Genomic DNA, 21,901 nt, shown 5'->3' with positions numbered 1-21,901 from the left:
TGGAAAGGTTTTGTCACCTGGTCACAGACAGCTGATGTGTTGTGCACCGAAGTCCACAGGCGAAGGGAAAAGGTGAGAGGAGGAGAGCGCGTAGATGCGAGAAGGAATTATACAACAAACAAAATGTTCATGCTGTTTGTATGTGGCTGCTATGAAAGTGAACTGTGTTTGCGTGTGATCAGGGGTGTATTCATTCCAACAATTCGGTTGAAAAACGTCTCTTAAACAAAAGCAAACTGAACGAAACAGGGATAAACATACCTGAATTTGTCCAATAGAAACTCTTGTTTGCAACTGTTGGACTAATGATTACGCTCTAGATCAGCTAGATGCAGGCAAGAGTGTGCAAGGCAAATATTTATCTCGATCTGTGTGCACATACGCTGTAAACTTCCATTCATAGGCTTGGTTGTAGCAACCTCATGATGGCTATAGGGAAAATGTCAGTATCATGTAGTAGCCTAAACTTATCGCTGTTACATTGAACTGGGTGAACGGAATATGACTGACAGTCATCCAATACGATGTAATAGAAATAAGACCATGTTCATAAAATAAAAAAATCGTCCTCCCTTAAACAGCACCGACCGCCACTGGTGTGTGTGTGTGTGTGTGTGTGTGTGTGCACAGTAAATTGGCCAGGAGTTAAATTCACTCTGTAAGAGTGAAATTAACACTCAGTGGTGTAAAATAACCCCAGTGTTGGTGTTAATAACCAGACGTATTGTTCTACACTGTGGAGAGCAAAACAATCCCATCAAAACCACCCCCATCGTTATCATATTTCCCAGCATGCTCTACTGCAGGTTGACTTTTTTAATATCTGTGTTTTTGCATGTACATTGATTGATTGATTGATTAATCTTATGCTACACAAAGATACATATCATAGTGTTCTAAACTAATCCAATCAGTTACCGAAATGGTTGTTCCGGTTTAAATGGTTTAGGTAGTGTTATTTGTTAATGAAGTATCCTAACCATGATGTCAATGAATAAAAATTCCAACTGTTGGATATTCTAATTCTGGCTGGATTCCACATCACTTTGCAAACCAGCATAATGTGACCTGATGTGTTAGGGTATAACTAGACCATCAACATAAGAGTACAAATGTTATTCTAACTCACTTGGTGAAAGCCGAAGGCCTAAAAGGAAATAATTCAGTCATGGGTGTTAACTCTACAATTTACTCAAAAAGAAAAGGCACCCTGGGAAATATGCAAATTAGGAGGCAGGATTATTAAGGGGACAGGGTGACATCATCCTAACGTTCTCATTTTTAATACACCAAAGGTAACATGATATTTTCTTACCTAATTTAAATAACTACCGCCTTGTAACCAACATCAGAGAAGGCATGTTTGCAGAGGGGCGTGGTTTATATAGCTGGTGTTGGCTAGTTACTGGCTAGCTAGGTCTTCAGCCAGCATGGAACAAAAGGGGGGGGAATGGTCATTCAAAACTCTGACGCAGTTGTCAAGGCGAGCTCATGAATATAAGCACCCTGCCCACTCAGCCTGTCTTTTCAAACTTCCTGGTAGTTAGCCATGAGAGAAAAAGTACTTTTTCAAAACATGTAGAGCATTTCTATCGAAAACAAATATTATGGTGATATTTGAGTCAAACTGCTATTTTACATGGGAATCAGAAATACTGTTTTGGACCTTTAACACTTTTTAAAAAGTGATATTTTTTACACAGTACAGTGGGACTCATATGTTCACAGAAAATTATGTACATTTTACACTTTCAGAGTTAATTCACGAGTTCGGCTATTCGCCATCTAAACATGTCAGAAGGGGTAGTAGTTGGTAGAGATATTGTTTTGGCATTGATGGCAGCTCTGTCGTGGCCCGAGGTTGTGCTGGCCCCTCCCAAAATAAACATCCAGCCAACTGGAGGGGTACGTAGGGTTTTAGCGTGCTTGGGGCCCTTTTCGGGCCAGGCATGACATGACGGAAGTGTCTGGGGATTGGATTTGTTGGTGCGTCGGGCTAGTGGGTGATGGTGGAGGTTGGTCTTGTCGTGGGGAATGTACTGGAATCCCGGTGTGATGACATCTTTGGGCATGTCGGACATGCATATGGTTTGAGCAGAATTAGTGTTTGAGGATTCGGACGACCAGCGGCCGAGGTGCTTGATGACGGTAACAGGGAGGCCATTTTGTGCTGCCGTGGTGGCAGCTCCGATCCGGAAGGTGTGGGTGGGAAACTGCATGGAAGATGGTGGTCTTCAGGTGTGATTGAAACCAGTGTCTGGTGACGGGGGTGGCCTCTTTCTGTTATAAACAAAGGTTTGTGAAGGGAGGAGTGAAGGGTGACGATAGGAAGGTCGCCGTTAGGGAAGTGGACCCCCGCAAAAAAGGATCAAGCTGCAGAAGGTCCAGTCAACAGCAACGGAGGGTGCAGGGTCGGGGTTCGGAGTGGGGAGGGCCAATGGCTGTGGGGCGGAGATGGGGGCTGAGTCCCGGCTGCAGGAGAGCGAGGGTAGGAGGGCCAGTCCGGGGTCAGCGTTGGTGCAGTTCAAATCAAATCAAATCTCATTTTATTTGTCACATGCTTGGTAAACAACAAGTGTAGACTAACAGTGAAATGCTTACGGGCCCTTCCCAACAACGCAGAGACAAAAATAAACATAAAAATAATAACACAAGGAATAATAAAACACAATGAGTAACGATAACTTGGCTATATACACCGGGTACCAGTACTGAGTGTGCATGGGTACAAGGTAATTGAGGTACACTACCGTTCAAAAGTTTGGGGTCACTTAGAAATGTCCTTGTTTTCCATGAAAACATACATGAAATGAGTTTGAATAGGAAATATAGCAAAATGCATAGGAAATGTAGTCATTGACAAGGTTAGAAATAATGATTTTTAATTGAAATAATCATTGTGTCCTTCAAACTTTGCTTTCGTCAAAGAATCCACCATTTGCAGCAATTACAGCCTTGCAGACCTTTGGCATTCTAGTTGTCAATTTGTTGAGGTAATCTGAAGAGATTTCACCCCATGCTTCCTGAAGCACCTCCCACAAGTTGGATTGGCTTGATGGGCACTTCTTACGTACCATACGGTCAAGCTGCTCCCACAACAGCTCAATAGGGTTGAGATCCGGTGACTGTGCTGGCCACTCCATTATAGACAGAATACCAGCTGACTGCTTCTTCCCTAAATAGTTATTGCATAGTTTGGAGCTGTGCTTTGGGTCATTGTCCTGTTGTAGGAGGAAATTGGCTCCAATCAAGCGCCGTCCACAGGGTATGGCATGGCGTTGCAAAATGGAGTGATAGCCTTCCTTCTTCAATATCCCTTTTACCCTGTACAAATCTCCCACTTTACCACCACCAAAGCACCCCCAGACCATCACATTGCCTCCACCATGCTTGACAGATGGCATCAAGCACTCCTCCAGCATCTTTTCATTTGGTCTGTGTCTCACAAATGTTCTTCTTTGTGATCCGAACACCTCAAACTTCGATTCGTCTGTCCATAACACTTTTTTCCAATCTTCCTCTGTCCAGTGTCTGTGTTCTTTTGCCCATCTTAATCTTTTATTTTTATTGGCCAGTCTGAGATATGGCTTTTTCTTTGCAACTCTGCCTAGAAGGTCAGCATCCCGGAGTTGCCTCTTCACTGTTGACGTTGGGACTGGTGTTTTGCGGGTACTATTTAATGAAGCTGCCAGTTGAGGACCTGTGAGGCGTCTGTTTCTCAAACTAGACACTCTAATGTATTTGTCCTCTTGCTCAGTTGTGCACCGGGGCCTCCCACTCCTCTTTCTATTCTGGTTAGAGACAGTTTGCGCTGTTCTGTGAAGGGAGTAGTACACAGCGTTGTACGAGATCTTCAGTTTCTTGGCAATTTCTCGCATGGAATAGCCTTCATTTCTCAGAACAAGAATAGACTGACGAGTTTCAGAAGAAAGTTCTTTGTTTCTGGCCATTTTGAGCCTGTAATCAAACCCACAATTGCTGATGCTCTAGATACTCAACTAGTCTCAAGAAGGCCAGTTTTATTGCTTCTTTAATCAGCACAACAGTTTTCAGCTGTGCTAACATAATTGTAAAAGGGTTTTCTAATGATCAATTAGCCTTTTAAAATGATAAACTTGGATTAGCAAACACAACGTGCCATTGGAACACAGGACTGATGGTTGCTGATAATGGGCCTCTGTACACCTTTAATATTCCATTAAAAATCAGCCGTTTCCAGCTACAATAGCCATTTACAACATTAACAATGTCTACACTGTATTTCTTTAAAAAAATGCTTTTCTTAAAAAAGAAATGACATTTCTAAGTGATCCCAAGCTTTTGAACGGTAGTGTAGATATGTACATATAGATAGGGATAAAGTGACTAGGCAACAGAATAGATAATAAACAGTAACAGCAGCGTATGTGATGAGTCAAAATGGGTCAATGCAGATAGTCCGGGTAGCTATTGGTTAACTATTTACAGTAACTAACTATTTTTTCCTGTTTGATGGTTCGTCTGAGGGCGTCGCAGGATTTCTCATAAGCGGATGGATTAGTGTCCCGGTCCTTGAAAGCGGCAGATCCAGCCTAGCTCAGTGAGGACGTTGCCTGTAATCCATGGCTTCTGGTTGGGATATGTACGTCCGGTCACTGTTGGGATGACGTCGTCAATACACTTATTAATGAAGCTGGTGTCTGATGTGGTAAACTCCTCAATACCATCGGATGAACATATTCCAAGTCTGTGCTAGCGAAAACAGTCCTGTAGCTTAGCACTTCCGTATTGAGGGAGTCAACTGGTACTTCCTGTTTTAGTTTTTGCTTGTAAGCAGGAATCAGGAGGATAGAGTTATGAGCAGATTTTGCCAAATGCAGGGTGAGGGAGGGCTTTGTATGCGTCTCTTTGTGTGAAGTAAAGGTGATCTAGAATTATTTTGCATCTAGTTGCACAGGTGACATGCTGGTAGAAATTGGGTCAAATCGTATTTCCGTTTTCATGCATTAAAGGCACCGGCCACTAGGAGTGCAGCCTCTGGGTGACCATGTATTTGTTTGCTAATGGGCCTATACAGCTCATTGAGTGCAGTCTTAGTGCCAGCATCGGTTTGTGGTGGTAAATAGACAGCTAAAATATAGATGAAAACGGTGGAAGCGGGAGGCACAGTTCCGTCTCTGTGTGGTGCGACATGTGTGAGGGAGGCCACGTGATGGCCGTACTGTGGAAGTGGGAGGCTCTGTTCTGTCTCGTGGTAGGAAGGCCATGTGATTGCTGTAGACGTGCACTAGAGTGGAGCACATCGAGTTGCAGATGGTGCGTTTGGCAGGAAGGGGGGCAAATGAGCCTAAGGGAGTGAAAGGGTCGAGAAGGTTGAGAAGGCTGAGCCCCCGGTCCTGGACCAAGGTTGTGCTGGACCGCCCAGCGCAGGGAAAGGTAGAAGTGGAGGGGGACTGTGGATGTTGGTTCTTCTCCTATGGTGGTTCTTCTCCTATGGTAGTTCTTCTCCTATGGTAGTTATTCTCCTATGGTAGTTCTTCTCCTATAGTGGTTCTTCTCCTATGGTAGTTCTTCTCCTATGGTGGTTCTTCTCCTATGGTGGTTCTTATCCTATAGTAGTTATTCTCCTATGGTAGTTCTTCTCCTATGGTGGTTCTTCTCCTATGGTAGTTCTTCTCCTATGGTGGTTCTTCTCCTATGGTAGTTCTTCTCCTATGGTGGTTCTTCTCCTATGGTAGTTCTTCTCCTATGGTGGTTCTTCTCCTATGGTGGTTCTTATCCTATAGTAGTTATTCTCCTATGGTAGTACTTCTGCTATGGTAGTTCTTCCAGGAGCCGGTAAATATCCAAAGTCTTTAGTCACGTACTCCTCTGGAGCTAGCTCTGAAGCTCATCTTCAGCATCATCTTGCTCGGAGGTTGCCCTCATAACTGTTGGTATATTTCCCAGTTTGGTGCATCTTTCAATGGATTACCGTGTTGGTCGAATGAGTGTTAATACTCGCACGAAGGTTAAAGTTGGTAGCCCCCCAAAATGGTCCAGGCAGACAAAGGGTACAAGTTGCAGATTACATAATGGCTAATCTGGAGGAGCCGGGAACTTCCAGAAGGCAAGAATAGTGATGTTACGTTTGATACCAGAGTTCCCGGGGCTTGATTCGAAAAGTAGTTTACTTCGAAGCAGTGTGCCGATGCCTGTATCACTTTATCAGAAGCAAGTGATCAATGATGTCTGAAGCTTCATTTGATCATGTGCTTTTTCAAACCGTGTCGCGCAAAATGCAAGTTCCAACTGATTTCACTGGTGGTTCTGGTGGTTTCTTAGATTCGAAGTTTCTTTCAAACACCGACCTCTACTGGACACCGTACTTACAAATATACTTAGGATCTTGTACATATAGTTTCACCTGAATGGTAGCTTAGCAGGTAGAGTAGGGATATAATATAGAACTACAGAACATTCAGGGTGTGAGGGTATGAGGTACCGTGTGGCTCAGTTGCTAGAGCATGGGGCTTGCAACGCCAGAGTTGTGGGTTCGATTCCCATGGGGGATCAGTATTTAAAAAAACATGACAATGTATGTGCTCACTACAGTATGTTGCTTTGGATAAGAGTGTCTGCTAAATGACCCAAAAAATGAATCCTGGTGAAGGCACACTATTTAGATTTTTTTTTTTTAAATTTCAAACCACGCTTTCTTCACATTGTTGTTGAAATATTTAGTTTTATTTAGTATAGAATAAGATTCTGCCTTAAGCATCCAAATTAATGCCATAGATTCACAGTTTTTGAAGACAAAAAAATTGAAGCACAATTTGAACCTGGTATTCCAACTGATTATAAGCTTTAATTTGAGATGTGGACGCAGGAGGTGCACCGTGGAGGCAGGGGGCGGCGTGGACGCGGGAGGTGCACCATGGAGGCTTGCCGTGGACGAGGGAGGGGTGCCAGGAAGGCAAGTGGCGAGAAGGTGAAAGGAGCCACGGGAGCCGCGACATGAAGGCACATTACCAACGAAGCTAGGGGCTGCAAGACCTAATGTATGTTACACTGCTGGATGTGGGGGAATGAAAAGCAGCCATTGGTAGCTAGCTAGCTAGATAGCTATACGAACTAGATCCTGAAATTGTATGTGTCAGGTTCACGTGGTTAAGAAAACCGGGAACAAACCGTGGAGCAGAGAATGGGCAAGCAGGCGGGAATTGGGCCACTTGCACCAAATGGTGGGCCAAGCGCTGGTCAATGGTTCAGCATGAACTGCAATACAACTGTTTGTTAGGCAGAAGTACAAGGAGTCTTCTTCTTCTTTGGAGTTTAATGGCGGTTGGCATCCAATATGTTCCATTACCGTCCCCAGCTGGACTATAATATAAATCCATTATACGTTGTGATAAAAAATCAACAATAAAAAAACTAACCCTACACTCATTAAAAACCAACTATCCCATTCCACTACTTTGACCCTATCTGCTCCTGCACCATGCCAACGGCCTGGGAGGACGGGACACCACCACTCAGCACACCCTGTAACTCCTCTGAAGTCAAATCTCGTATGCCCAAATACTTCTCTGCAGCTGCCACCACAACATCTATTTTCTGTGATTTGATGTTCCATTTCTGCGGTAGAGTTGATAACCATTGCTATGAACGCCAAGAAGCTAACTTTACTGAAGCATATATCACTCGTTGGCCTATCCCTCTGTGCTGGCACAGATCTACTACTCACAGGGATCCTCTCAGGATCTCCCACCCTTGACCCTTGACCCATCCTCCTCTACTTTCTCCACCGCCTCAGCATACGACACCTTCTGCACTGCTCTGACTCTGGCCACCTCAACCTGCCTCTCTCTCGCACCGGACACCTCCGATCCCCAGCAACATGGGCACCCCTACAGTTGACACACACACAACTTCATCCACCGAAACAACAATCCTCTGTCCCATGCACTCCTGCACACATCTTGGAATCTCCCTCCTACACACTGCGGCGACATGACCATAAACGTTGCACCTGAAACAGCTCAGTGGATTCAGCACAAAAGCTCTAACAGGATAACTGATGTATCCTGACATGACTTTGTCGGGTAAAGACTCTGACTCAAAAGGCCTGACAGTGACTCCTCTGTTTCACCACCGGGTCTGCGACGCGCCAAACGGCAGGCATCACAAACACCAGGAATCTTGAATTCAATTGCTCCACCTCCACACTTAACGCCACCCCAGATATCACTCCTTTCAATGGTTCCCTGTTCCTAACCGCAAAGCAAGAAACAGATCTTGACCCAAGTTGCGTGACACGGAGCGCCCGCTCCCTCTGGTCAGAAGAAACACAAACAAATATCGCAAGTCCACTACAGGTTACCTTCACTGATTCAACTGCACCCAACTCCTTTCCCACCCACCCTGAAACCACAAATGGATCCGCCAAAAGGCAAGGATCCACTTTCTCCAAAAATGTCACTCCTACTGGACCAGATTCTTCTTTATAATGTCCATTGATGCCAGGCTCGGGTTCCGAGCTCTTCACCACACCTTCCACCTCACTTAACTCGACCTCATTCACTTCCATTTCACCTCCAGAACTCGGCCTGGCGCACAGCTCACTCTGTTTGCACTTGACACAAATCTTCTTCAACACCCCATCTCCATTTTTATCACCATCTTCCTCAGATTCAAATCCAACCCCTGCTTTCCTCATTTCTCTTAGACCTCCTCTTTCCTCTCCATTCCTCCTCAGAATTCCACCATTCTGTGTCCCTGTCCCAACATTCCTCTTCTCCTGACTTTGCTTGCGGCCCGGTGGCATCCCAGCGTAACTCCATCACATAATCGTCCTGCTCACCTCAGAAACGTGTCTTCTCCGGACGCCAACATTTTAAAGAGTATGAGCAGGTGGCCACACAGAATAAACGACCCCTAAACTCAACTCTGTTCTACTTCCGTCGCGGCGTAAAATCTTCGGCTCTCTCTCGGTACACATTCCGATAGCGTCTTCCTGGGCATTCAGACGGCAACACATCAGAGTTCCCCCTCGCTCTCGTGAAGCAAGTAAAAGGAGTGAGGAACGATTCTGTTGAAATACTATGAGGGTGGTGCTGTTTGTTGCTACCAAACTTGATGGTTTTTAATCTATCTTCATTTAACACATTTTACCAACATCTTAGTTATTTTTATATTTTTATATTTGTTCCTCACTCTACTTTTTTCATTCAACTTTTTCACCCCGGAACCTTTATCTGGACATGGTTCTACAGGACCTCCACCAGCCGAAAAAGCTAAGTAGTAACATTAACACTAAGCCATCTAACTGCAGTCGCTGTACTCATAATATACAGGAAAACTATCGCCTTATGGTGTGGATAGCCGTGCTGCAAGCACAGCTTCAAATGCAATCGTTAGGGAAGGACAATGTAAGTTTAGGAAAGGATGAAACAGTGTCTGTGCCACCAGTAAGTACAGATAGTAGTATAAATCCCATCGCACAGTCCCCGCAGACGGACAATTTTCTCAAGGCTTCTGGAAAGAAATGCTGTCGGCATGCTCAACCGGTGTCGCTCATTCAGCCGACAGAAAACGTTCAACCGGTTCTCCCCATTAAGCAACGAGTCGGAGTCAGAGGCCGAGCATTCTCAGGTCTCTCCTCTGAGCCACCGAAGCCTCCCACCATTAGCTCGGACAAATTGAAAACCCTAGTCATTGGCGCGACTCCATTACCCGCAATATCAGACTGAAGAAGAATCATCCAGCGATCATACACTGTTTACCAGGGGGCAGGGCTACCGACGTAAAGGCTAATCTGAAGATGGTGCTGGCTAAGGCAAAAACTGGCGAGTGTAGAGAGTATAGGGATATTGTTATCCACGTCGGCACCAACGATGTTAGGATGAAACAGTCAGAGGTCACCAAGAGCAACATAGCTTCAGCGTGTAAATTAGCTAGAAAGATGTGTCGGCATCGAGTAATTGTCTCTGGCCTCCTCCCAGTTAGGGCGAGTGATGAGCTCTACAGCAGAGTCTCACAACTCAATCGCTGGTTGAAAACTGTTTCCTGTTCCTCCCAAAATATAGAAAATTGTAGATAATTGTCCCTCTTTCTGGGACTCACCCACAAACAGGACCAAGCCTGGCCTGCTGAGGAGTGACGGACTCCATCCTAGCTGGAGGGGTGCTACAGGACCAAGCCTGGCCTGCTGAGGAGTGATGGACTCCATCCTAGATGGAGGGGTGCTCTCATCTTATCTACCAACATAGACAGGGCTCTAACTCCTCTAGCTCCACAATGAGACAGGGTGCAGGCCAGGCAGCAGGCTGTTAGCCAGCCTGCCAGCTTAGTGGAGTCTGCCACTAGCACAGTCAGGGTAGTCAGCTCAGCTACAGTGACTGCTCAGACAGTGTTTCTGTGCCTCGATCTAGGTTGAGGAAAACTAAACATGGCGGTGTTCGCCTTAGCAATCTCACTGGAATAAAGACCTCCATTCCTGTCATTATTGAAAGAGATTGTGATTTCTCACATCTCAAAATAGGGCTACTTAATGTTAGATACCTCACTTCCAAGGCAGTTATAGTCAATTAACTAATTACTGATCAAAATATTGATGTGATTGGCCTGACTGAAACATGGCTTAAGCCTGATGAATTTACTGTGTTAAATGAGGCCTCTCCTCCATATCCCCCGCGCATGCTGCAAAGGCGGAGTTGTTGCTAACATTTACGATAGCAAATGTAAATTAACCCCCCCAAAAATGACTGCGTTTTCATCTTTTGAGCTTGTATTCATGAAATCTATGCAGCCTACTCAATCACTTTTTATAGCTACTGTTTACAGCCCTCCAGTTCCCTGAATTTATATCAGACCTTGTAGTCATGGCAGATAATATTCAAATTTTTGGTGACTTTAATATTCACATGGAAAAGTCCACAGACCCACTCCAATAGGCTTTCGGAGCCATCATCGACTCAGTGGGTTTTGTCCAACATGTCTCCGGACCTACTCATTGCCACAGTCATACCCTGGATTTAGTTTTGTCCAGTGGAATAAATATTGTGGATCTAAATGTTTTTCCTCATAACCCTGGACTATCGGACCACCATCTTATTACGTTTGCAATCGCAACAAATGATCTGCTCAGACCACAACCAAGACCATCAAAAGCCGTGCTATGAATTCTCGGACAACCCAAAGATTCCTAGAGGCCCTTCCAGACTCCCTCCACCTACTCAAGGATATCGGAGAACAAAAATCAGTTAACGACATAACTGAGGATCTAAATGTAACCTTGCGTAACACCCTAGATGCAGTTGCACCCCTAAAAACAAAAAAACATTTGTCACAAGAAACTAACTCCCTGGTATACAGAAAATAACTGAGCCCTGAAGCAAGCCTCCAGAAAATTGGAACGGAAATGGCGCTCCACCAAAGTAGAAGTCTTCCTACTAGCTTGGAAAGAAAGTACAGAGCAATATCGAAGAGCCCTCACTGCTGCTCGATCATCCTATTTTTCCAACCTAATTGAGGAGAATAAGAACAATCCAACATTTCTATTTGATACTGTCACAAAGTTAACTAAAAAGCAGCATTCCCCAAGAGAGGATCCCTTTCACTTCAGCAGTGATGAATTCATGAACTTCTTCGATGAAAAGATCATGATCATTAGAAAGCAAATTACAGACTCCTCTTTGAATCTGTGTATTTCTCCAAAGCTCAGCTGTCCTGAGTCTGCACAAAACTGTCAGGACCTAGGATCAATGGAGACACTCAAGTTTTTTAATCCTGTTTCTCTTGACACATTCATGAAAATAGCCATGGCCTCTAAACCGTCAAGCTTGCCCCTCCTACGTTGAACATATTAAATGGCTCCCTATCCACTGGATGTGAACCAAACTCACTAAAAGTGGCAGTAATAAAGCCTGTCTTGAAAAAGCCAAACATTGACCCAGAAAATGTAAACAACTATCGGCCTATATCGAATCTCCCAGTCCTCTCAACATTTTTAGAAAAGCTGTTATGCAGCAACTCACTGCCTTCCTGAAGACTGGTTTTAGACCCCATCAAAGCACTGAGACTGCACTCGTGAAGGTGGTAAATGACCTTTTAATGGCGTCAGACCAAGGCTCTGCATCTGTCCTTGTGCTCCTAGACCTTAGTGCTGCTTTTGACTCCATCGATCACCACATTCTTTTGGAGAGACTGGAAACCCTAATTGGTCTACACAGACAAGTTCTTGCCTGGTTTAGATCGTAGCTGTCGGAAAGATATCAGTTCGTATCTGTGGATGGTTTGTCCTCTGAAAAATCAATTGTAAGTTTCGGTGTTACTCAAGGTTCCGTTTTAGGACCATTATTGTTTTCACTATATATTTTACCTCTTGGTGATGTCATTCGGAAACACAATGTTAACTTTCATTGCTATGCGGACGACACACAGCTCTACATTTCGATGAAACATGGTGAAGCCCCATAATTGCCTACCCTGGAAGCCTATGTTTAAGACATCAGGACGTGGATGGCGGCAAATGTTTTACTTTTAAACTCGGAAAAAACAGAGATGCTAGGTCCCAAGAAACAAAGAGATCTTCTGTTGGATCTGACAATTAATCTTGATGGTTGTACAGTCGTCTAAAAAAAACTGTGAAGGACCTCGACATTACTCTGGACCCTGATCTCTCTTTTGACGAACATATCAAGAATATTTAAAGGACAGCTTTTTTCCATCTTTGTAACATTGCAAAAATCAGAAACTGTTTGTCGAAAAATGATTCAGAAAAGCTAATCTATGCTTTTGTCACTTCTAGATTAGACTACTGCAATGCTCTACTCTCCGGCTACCCGGCTCAAGCATTAAATAAACTTCAGTTAGTGCTAATCACGGCTGCTAGAATCTTGACTAGAACCCAAAAATGTTGTCATATTACTCTGCCTTCCTGTTAAGGCTAGGGCTGATTTCAAGGTTTTACTGCTAACCTACAAACAGTTGCATGGGCTTGCTCCTACCTATCTCTCCGATTTGGTCCTGCCGTACATACAGTGAGGGAAATAAGTATTTGATCGCCTGCTGATTTTGTACGTTTGCCCACTGACAAAGACATGATCAGTCTATAATTTTAATGGTAGGTTTATTTGAACAGTGAGAGACAGAATAACCAAAAAAAAATCCAGAAAAACGCATGTAAAAAATGTTATAAATTGATTTGCATTTTAATGAGGGAAATAAGTATTTGACCCCTTTGCAAAACATGACTTAGTACTTGGTGGCAAAACCCTTGTTGGCAATAACAGAGGTCAGATGTTTCTTGTAGTTTGCCACCAGGTTTGCACACATCTCAGGAGGGATTTTGTCCCACTCCTCTTTGCAGATCTTCTCCAAGTCATTAAGGTTTCGAGGCTGACGTTTGGCAGCTCGAACCTTCAGCTCCCTCCACAGATTTTCTATGGGATTAAGGTCTGGAGACTGGCTAGGCCCCTCCAGGACCTTAATGTGCTTCTTCTTGAGCCACTCCTTTGTTGCCTTGGCCGTGTGTTTTGGATAATTGTCATGCTGGAATACCCATCCACGACCCATTTTCAATGCCCTGGCTGAGGGAAGGAGGTTCTTACCCAAGATTTGACAGTACATGGCCCCGTCCATCGTCCCTTTGATGCGGTGAAGTTGTCCTGTCCCCTTAGCAGAAAAACACCCCCAAAGCATAATGTTTCCACCTCCATGTTTGACGGTGGGATGGTGTTCTTGGGGTCATAGGCAGCGTTCCTCCTCCTCCAAACACGGCGAGTTGAGTTGTTGCCAAAGAGCTCGATTTTGGTCTCATCTGACCACAACACTTTCACCCAGTTCTCCTCTGAATCATTCAGATGTTCATTGGCAAACTTCAGAGGGGCCTGTATATGTGCTTTCTTGAGCAGGGGGACCTTGCGGGCGCTGCAGGATTTCAGTCCTTCACGGCGTAGTGTGTTACCAATTGTTTTCTTGGTGACTATGGTCCCAGCTGGCTTGAGATCATTGACAAGATCCTCCCGTGTAGTTCTGGGCTGATTCCTCACCGTTCTCATGATCATTGCAACTCACATGAGGTGAGATCTTGCATGGAGCCCCAGGCCGAGGGAGATTGACAGTTGTTTTGTGTTTCTTCCATTTGCAAATAATCGCACCAACTGTTGTCACCTTCTTACCAAGGTGCTTGGCGATGGTCTTGTAGCCCATTCTAGCCTTGTGTAGGTCTACAATCTTGTCCCTGACATCCTTGGAGAGCTCTTTGGTCTTGGCCATGGTGGAGAGTTTGGAATCTGATTGATTGATTGCTTCTGTTGACAGGTTTTATACAGGTAACAAGAGTGTGCTCCTAATCTCAGCTCGTTACCTGTATATAAGACACCTGGGAGCCAGAAATCTTTCTGATTGAGAGGGGGTCAAATACTTATTTCCCTCATTAAAATGCAAATTAATTTATAACATTTTTTTCATGTGTTTTTCTGGATTTTTTTGTTGTTATTATGTCTCTCACTGTTCAAATAAACCTACCATTAAAATTATAGACTGATAATTTCTTTGTCAGTGGGCAAACGTACAAAATCAGCAGGGGATCAAATACTTTTTTCCTCACTGTACCTAAACGTACGCTACGGTCACAAGACGCAGGCCTCCTTATTGTCCCTAGAATCTCTAAGCAAAACAGCTGGAGGCAGGGCTTTCTCCTATAGAGCTCAAATGTTATGGAATGGTCTGCCTATCCATGTGAGAGACGCAGACTCGGTCTCAACCTTTAAGTCTTTACTGAAGACTCATCTCTTCAGTAGGTCCTATGATTGAGTGTAGTCTGGCCCAGGGGTGCGAAGGTGAACGGAAAGGCACTGGAGCGACAAACCGCCCTTGCTGTCTCTGCCTGCCCGGTTCCCCTCTCTCCACTGGGATTCTCTGCCTCTGACCCTATTACGGGGGCTGAGTCACTGGCTTACTGGTGCTTTCCATGCCGTCCCTAGGAGGGGTGCATCACTTGAGTGGGATGAGTCACTGACGTGATCTTTCTGTCCGGTTTGTCGCCCTGTCGGGCTCGTGCAGTGGAGGAGATCTTCGTGGGCTATACTCAGCCTTGTCTCTGGGTAGTAGGTTGGTGGTCGGTTGATATCCCTCTGGTGGTGTGGGGGCTGTGCTTTGGCAAAGTGGATGGGGTTATATCCTGCCTGGTTGGCCCTGTCCGGGGGTATCGTCGGACGGGGCCACAGTGTCTCCCGACCCCCCCTGTCTCAGCCTCCAGTATCTATGCTGCAATAGTCTATGTGCCGGGAGGCTAGGGTCAGTCTGTTATATCTGGTGTTATTCTCCTGTCTTATCCGGTGTCCTGTGTGAATTTAAGTATGCTCCCTCTAATTCTCTCTCTCTCCCTCTTTCCCTCCCATCCCAGAGGACCTGAGCCCTAGGACCATGCCTCAGGACTAACTGGCCTGATGACTCCTTGCTGTCCCCAGTCCACCTGGTCGTGCTGCTGCTCCAGTTTCAACTCTTCTGCTTGCGTCTATGGAGCCCTGACCTGTTCACCGGACGTGCTACCTTGTCCCAGACCTGCTGTTTTCAACTCTCTCTCTCTCTCTACCGCACCTGCTATTTCAACCTCTAAATGCCCGGCTATGAAAAGCCAAGTGACATTTACTCCTGATGTACTGATCTGTTGCAACCTCTACAACCACTGTGATTATTATTTGACCCTGCTGGTCATCTATGAACTTTTGAACATCTTGGAGAAAAATCTGGCCTTAATGGCCATGTAGTGTTATAATCTCCACCCGGCACAGCCAGAAGGGGACTGGCCACCCCTCAGAGCCTGGTTCCTCTCTAGGTTTCTTCCTAGGCTCCTGCCTTTCTAGGGAGTTTTTTCCTAGCCACCGTGTTTCTACATCTGCATTGCTGCTGTTTGGGGTTTTAGGCTGAGTTTCTGTATAAGCACTTTGTGACATCTGCTGATATAAAAAGGCCTTAATAAATAAAATGTGATTGATTGATTGATTCAGTTGTGGCTAACGAAGATTGGTTGCAGGTGAGCAAATTGGCATGGTTATGGCTGTATGTCCATATATGGAGTTCCTTGCTGATCGACCGCATTCCAATATAGGTGTCTGGGCTATGGGGTTCCTGCTCCGGCCGCATTCCAATATGAATGTCGGTGCCCATGTATGGAGTTCCTGCTCCGGCCGCATTCCAATATGAATGTCGGTGCCCATGTATGGAGTTCCTGCTCCAGGGCCGCATTCCAATATGAATGTCGTGCCCATGTATGGAGTTCCTGCTCCAGGGCCGCATTCCAATATGAATGTCGATGCCCATGTATGGAGTTCCTGCTCCAGGGCCGCATTCCAATATGAATGTCGGTGCCTATGTATGGAGTTCCTGCTCCAGGGCCGCTTTCCAATATGAATGTCGGTGCCCATGTATGGAGTTCCTGCTCCAGGGCCGCATTCCAATATGGAAGTCTGAGTCCATATATGGAGTTTCTGCTCTAAGGCTGCTTTCTTAATACATAAGAACAAGCCCATATATGGAGTTCCTGCTGTGGATTTGGCGTGTCGTCGTCTGAAGCTTAAAGCTCTCTCCCCGAAACTGCGTTATAAACTACACATGTACACCATTGATTCTGCTGTGTGTGTTTGGGGGGGTGGTTTGTACTCCACATTTTATGTGGGGTAATATAGCCTACCCTCAATGTGGGGTATTGCAATATACTCTCGATGTGGGGTATTGTAGTCTACCCTCAATGTGGGGTATTGCAGTCTACCCTCGATTTGGGGTATTGCAGTCTACCCTCGATTTGGGGTATTGTAGTCTACCCTCAATGTGGGGTATTGTAGTCTACCCTCAATGTGGGGTATTGCAGTCTACCCTCGATTTGGGGTATTGCAGTCTACCCTCAATGTGGGGTATTGCAGTCTACCCTCAATGTGGGGTAATGTAGTCTACCCTCAATGTGGGGTAATGTAGTCTACCCTCAATGTGGGGTAATGTAGTCTACCCTCAATGTGGGTTAATGTAGTCTACCCTGGTATTCTCTTATTTATCTGATGGCTGTAAGAGGTTCTGATGTATCTGAAAAGTGTTCATGAACTATTTATCCAAAGCCTTTCTTTCTTTCTTTCTTTCTTTCATCTCTTTCTTTCTTTCTCTCTCACTGCTTTCCTTCCCCCCTGTCTTTCCTGATCTGTCTCTAACAGAAAAGGGAGTGATGAGGAGAATAAACAGGAGAAGAAGAGGAGAGGAGAAGATGGGAGGTCAAAGTGTACTGCTCTCTATGTCTAAGCATTATTACTTCTAACAAATGCTATCAGTGGCGGTGGTGGAACGGAGGAGAAGAGTTAGACAGAGTGGTTCCACTCCCTCCCATCTCCCCTCCTCCTCCCTCCCTCCCTCCTCCCCCACCTCCCCCCTCCCCCTGTTTGGTACCTGGCTCAGTGTGTGTATGATAGACCCCCTGAGCTGCTGAGAAGACTACTATTTGTGACAGATATAAGCCAGTGTATTAAAACCAAATACAGCCAGACCATATGTCTAACAGCTTAGCTTCCTCCAGGTGGGCAAAACACAGCTAAACAGGTTACTGTACACATCAGGGGAGAAGGAATCATCTGGAGAGTGATAAGTGGATTTATAGGAATGGGGGTACATGTTTGTGTGCCAGGTATGTGGTGGATGAAAAGCTGCTGGGTGGTGGATGAAAAGCTGCTGGGTGGTGGATGAAGTGAGTTACCGCAACACAATGATAAAGAGCTTAGCAGAAAAAACAAGGGGTGTGGAGAAATAGACAGCGGATGGTTACACATTGGTGAGGGATGACGTGAGCTGTACACCTAACATTCAGTCTACTGTAAACAAGACGATCGAATCTTCTTAATCACCCCACTCTCACACTCTGTCTCTCTCTCTCTGGGGTAGTTGTCATGGACCCACTCTGTCTCTCTCTCTGCTGGGGTAGTTGTCATGGACCCACTCTGTCTCTCTCTCTGCTGGGGTAGTTGTCATGGACCCACTCTGCCTCTCTCTCTGCTGGGGTAGTTGTCATGGACCCACTCTGCCTCTCTCTCTGCTGGGGTAGTTGTCATGGACCCACTCTGTCTCTCTCTGCTGGGGTAGTTGTCATGGAACCACTCTGTCTCTCTCTCTGCTGGGGTAGTTGTCATGGACCCACTCTGCCTCTCTCTCTGCTGGGGTAGTTGTCATGGACCCACTCTGCCTCTCTCTCTGCTGGGGTAGTTGTCATGGACCCACTCTGTCTCTCTCTCTGCTGGGGTAGTTGTCATGGACCCACTCTGCCTCTCTCTCTGCTGGGGTAGTTGTCATGGAACCGCTTTGTCTCTCTCTCTCTGCTGGGGTAGTTGTCATGGAACCGCTTTGTCTCTCTCTCTCTGCTGGGGTAGTTGTCATGGGACCACTATGTCTCTCTCTCTCTGCTGGGGTAGTTGTCATGGACCCACTCTGCCTCTCTCTCTGCTGGGGTAGTTGTCATGGACCCACTCTGTCTCTCTCTCTGCTGGGGTAGTTGTCATGGACCCACTCTGTCTCTCTCTGCTGGGGTAGTTGTCATGGACCCACTCTGTCTCTCTCTCTGCTGGGGTAGTTGTCATGGGACCACTTTGTCTCTCTCTCTCTCTGGGGTAGTTGTCATGGAACCAACTGAATGGAAAGCTGAGCTAAGAGATAGACAGACTCTAGAAGTTCTGAAATAATCATTTTGATAGCGACGACATTCTTCCTGCCACCTAACACAGACCTTACTGCTCCAAATGTTGTTGAATCGGTATATAATTGGCCTTGTCCGAGCCAGAACAGACTATAAGGTAGAAGCCTTGCCCCCAATCATTCTCCTTAATGCTGAGTGCCAAGCAGAGGGGCATCAGATCCCAATTTCAGTCTTTGGTATCTCAGGCTTTAAAGGTCACTGAAATGGCATTGTTGAATTACAAACAAAAAAGGTTAAAGCTCGGGGGGAAGAAAACTCAATCTCTATTCATTTTCTGTCTTCAAATAATGAGTCTCTCTTACCATAGACGTAGAGTATGTATTCAGCGCTGCTGGTGCCTAGGTGGTTGGAGGCCTCACAGCGGTAGGTTCCGTTGTCTGTCTTGTTCAGGGTGGTGAAGGTGAGCTCTCTTCCCTCTACGATCATACGCTCCAGATCTGGTAGCTCTCCTCCATCCTTAGTCCACATCACGGGGTCTGGCCTGGGGAAACGGGAGGACAAACCTCAGACATTGCCAGATGACTTTGGTCACCTGGACCTCTAAAATACTGACCAAAAAATCCTTGTAGGGTTCATATATAACGGATATGGTTGTATTTGTGTGTTGACTTACGAGGGGTTTCCTTTGGATACACACTCCAGCTTCAGGTACTGCCCCTCCTGAGGGAACGTCAACGAATTGGTGATCACCACACGAGGAGCATCTAGAGAGAGACGGAGGTTAAGAAAGTTTGTGTGTGTGTGCGTGTGTGTGTGTGTGTGTGTGTGTGTGTGTGTGTGTGTGTGTGCGCTTGTGCGTGTGTGTGTGTGCGCGCGCGTGTGCGCGCGTGTGTGCGCGTGCGTGTGTGTGCGTGTGCGTGTGCGTGTGTGTGTGTGTGCGTGTGTGTGTGCTATACTCACAGTGCACCTCCAGTACTTCCGTAGCCTGCTGTGGCGTCTGTGCCAGGGCTACGTGGTCGACTTTACAGGTGTACGCTACGCCGTCATCCCTCCTGTCTACTAGCAGCTGCAGAGAACTGGTCACTGTAAAGGTCTTCCCGCTGGCGTTCACCTCCTTGGCGCCTGGAACACACAGCACAGGTGGGTTAAAACGTCAACATGGGTCACAGGTAGGATTTTGGTCTCCCAGCCTCCAGCTCAGGAAACCAACACCGTAGCTATTAGACCGGGGGGGGTGGGGGTGACACTGGTTTTGAAGTTGCAGGCAGAGCTACTTCATCACGATAGTGTGAGTTCGTGTCACCACCACTTAATCTACAAAACGATCGCAATACGGTGTGCCACTCTATTTCCCATCAAGCATTGCAGTACTATCTCAAAGTAGACATTCGCTGAGGGATTCAACTTCAGTTTTCGTGCTTCAGACACGGCCAGAATGCCGAGTATTGACTTCAAAATTGGACGTCTCTCCACGTCCTGAAGACGTCGGGGAAATGCCTTAAAAACCGGCCACTAGGGGTAACAGTGAGCACTATTACCATCTAGTAGACTTGGGTTTTGCTGGGGTGTTGTGGACCCGGATGGCAGATAGACGTAATCCTAAGGTTGCGTGTTTAATCCCAGTGGTAGACATCCATTTTATTTTTTTATTTTAACCCCAAACCTTAACCCTTAACTTAACCATTCAGAATGAGTGTTTAAACCTAATGTTTTAACCCTATCCCAAACCTTAACCCTTAACTTAACCTTTCAGAATGAGTGTTTAAACCTAATGATTTAACCCTTAACTTCAAAATTTGACTTTAGGAGCAACTTCGACATTTGACGTTTAGAGAAAAGTGCAAAAACGTCAAATTCTGAAGTCAGACTGTGAGAGATTGTTGTCAGACAACCACAGACTCGATCTGGCCCAAAGCACTCAGACACAGAGAAACACACACGCCAACTCGATCTGGCCCAAAGCACTCAGACACAGAGAAACACACACGCCAACTCGATCTGGCCCAAAGCACTCAGACACAGAGAAACACACACGCCAACTCCCTGTCCTCCCCGTCTCCGTGGTAAAACTCTGACAACATTCAGCTGACAACTCATCTTCCCCAAACACACAACACGACGGGATGTGTGTGTACGTGTGAATGTGTGTGAGTGTGTGTGTGTGTGTGTGTGCATGCGTGAGTGTGTGTGAGTGTGTGTGTGTGTGTGTGCATGTGTGTATGTGTGTGAGTGTGTGTGTGTGTGTGTGCATGCGTGTATGTGTGTGAGTGTGTGTGAGTGTGTGTGTGTGTGTGCATGTGTGTATGTGTGTGAGTGTGTGTGAGTGTGTGTGTGTGTGTGCATGTGTGTATGTGTGTGTGTGTGTGTGCATGTGTGTATGTGTGTGTGAATCAGGGAAGTGTGTGTAATATCGATTTTCTTTCTGTTGTTCCTAAACAGACTATGGTTGAACAGACACGTCCAAAAGTTGTCTTAAAGTCGCTATTTTTTTACTCTCTTTGTCTCTCTCATATGTCAACAAACTGTCCAAGGTACCACTGTGTGTTCACAGCGTAAAACAGGTTTTTGACTAAATCCTCAGCGATGTGTGAATCTGTAACACATACAATCACACACTCTCTACCCCCCCCTCACAGCTCTATAAATTCATGTATGCATTAATGTTCTGCCTGAGCAGTGATACAGATGTATGATCTTAATTTGATCCCCCTGTTGCAGGAGACCTTTGTAGTGTATTACAATTTTTTTTTTTTTGTCATTTTAGCAGACGCTCTTATCCAGAGCGACTTACAGTTAAGTGAGTGCATACATTTTTCATACTGCCCCCCCCCCCCGTGGGAATCGAACCCACAACCCTGGCGTTGCAAGCGCCACGCTCTACCAACTGAGCTACAGGAGGACTTGTATTTGAGCAGTGGATTTAAAAGGAGCGTTACTTTTTTCACCACGACCGCCGATCAGAGTTTCGTTTTTCTATTTCTTCAACACTCCATCACTGTAGTTGCGGTTTAAAAAGGCATTTGAAGTTTCTCATTTTCACTTTCTGACTTGATTTTCCCGAAAAATGGATCAACCCCTTCAAAAATGTCCATCAATTATAATTACTGAATTTTTTTTGGAATGAAGAGATGGAGTGGAGAAGAGGAGGAGAGATGGGGGGTGGGGGGGGGGGGAGTACATGACACCCCACTGACAGGCCATATTGTACACCATATGCATACCCCCTGAAGACAGAGGAAGGGAGGGAGGGCTGGGGATTAACTCAGAGAA

The 21,901-nt window shown here is 45.8% G+C and overlaps 1 protein-coding gene across 1 annotated transcript in view; it reads right to left on the bottom strand.

Annotated features, from left to right (window-relative positions):
- The window catches only part of LOC311118945 (cell adhesion molecule 2-like), a gene marked incomplete at both ends in the record, with an annotated part of 31,035 nt that extends 11,282 nt beyond the window's left edge, over positions 1 to 19,753 (bottom strand). Inside the window, 3 exons of the mRNA XM_084193694.1 lie at positions 18,994 to 19,172; positions 19,305 to 19,395; positions 19,592 to 19,753. Coding sequence (XP_084049820.1) covers positions 18,994 to 19,172; positions 19,305 to 19,395; positions 19,592 to 19,753 — 432 coding nt within the window. The remainder of the gene's footprint in view (positions 1 to 18,993; positions 19,173 to 19,304; positions 19,396 to 19,591) is intronic.
- Positions 19,754 to 21,901: the final 2,148 nt, after the last annotated feature.

This window comes from Coregonus lavaretus (genome assembly GCF_964263955.1).
Source record: "Coregonus lavaretus genome assembly, contig: HAP1_SCAFFOLD_5565, whole genome shotgun sequence".
NCBI lineage: Eukaryota > Metazoa > Chordata > Actinopteri > Salmoniformes > Salmonidae > Coregonus > Coregonus lavaretus.
This window is presented reverse-complemented; position numbering and strand designations above follow the sequence as displayed.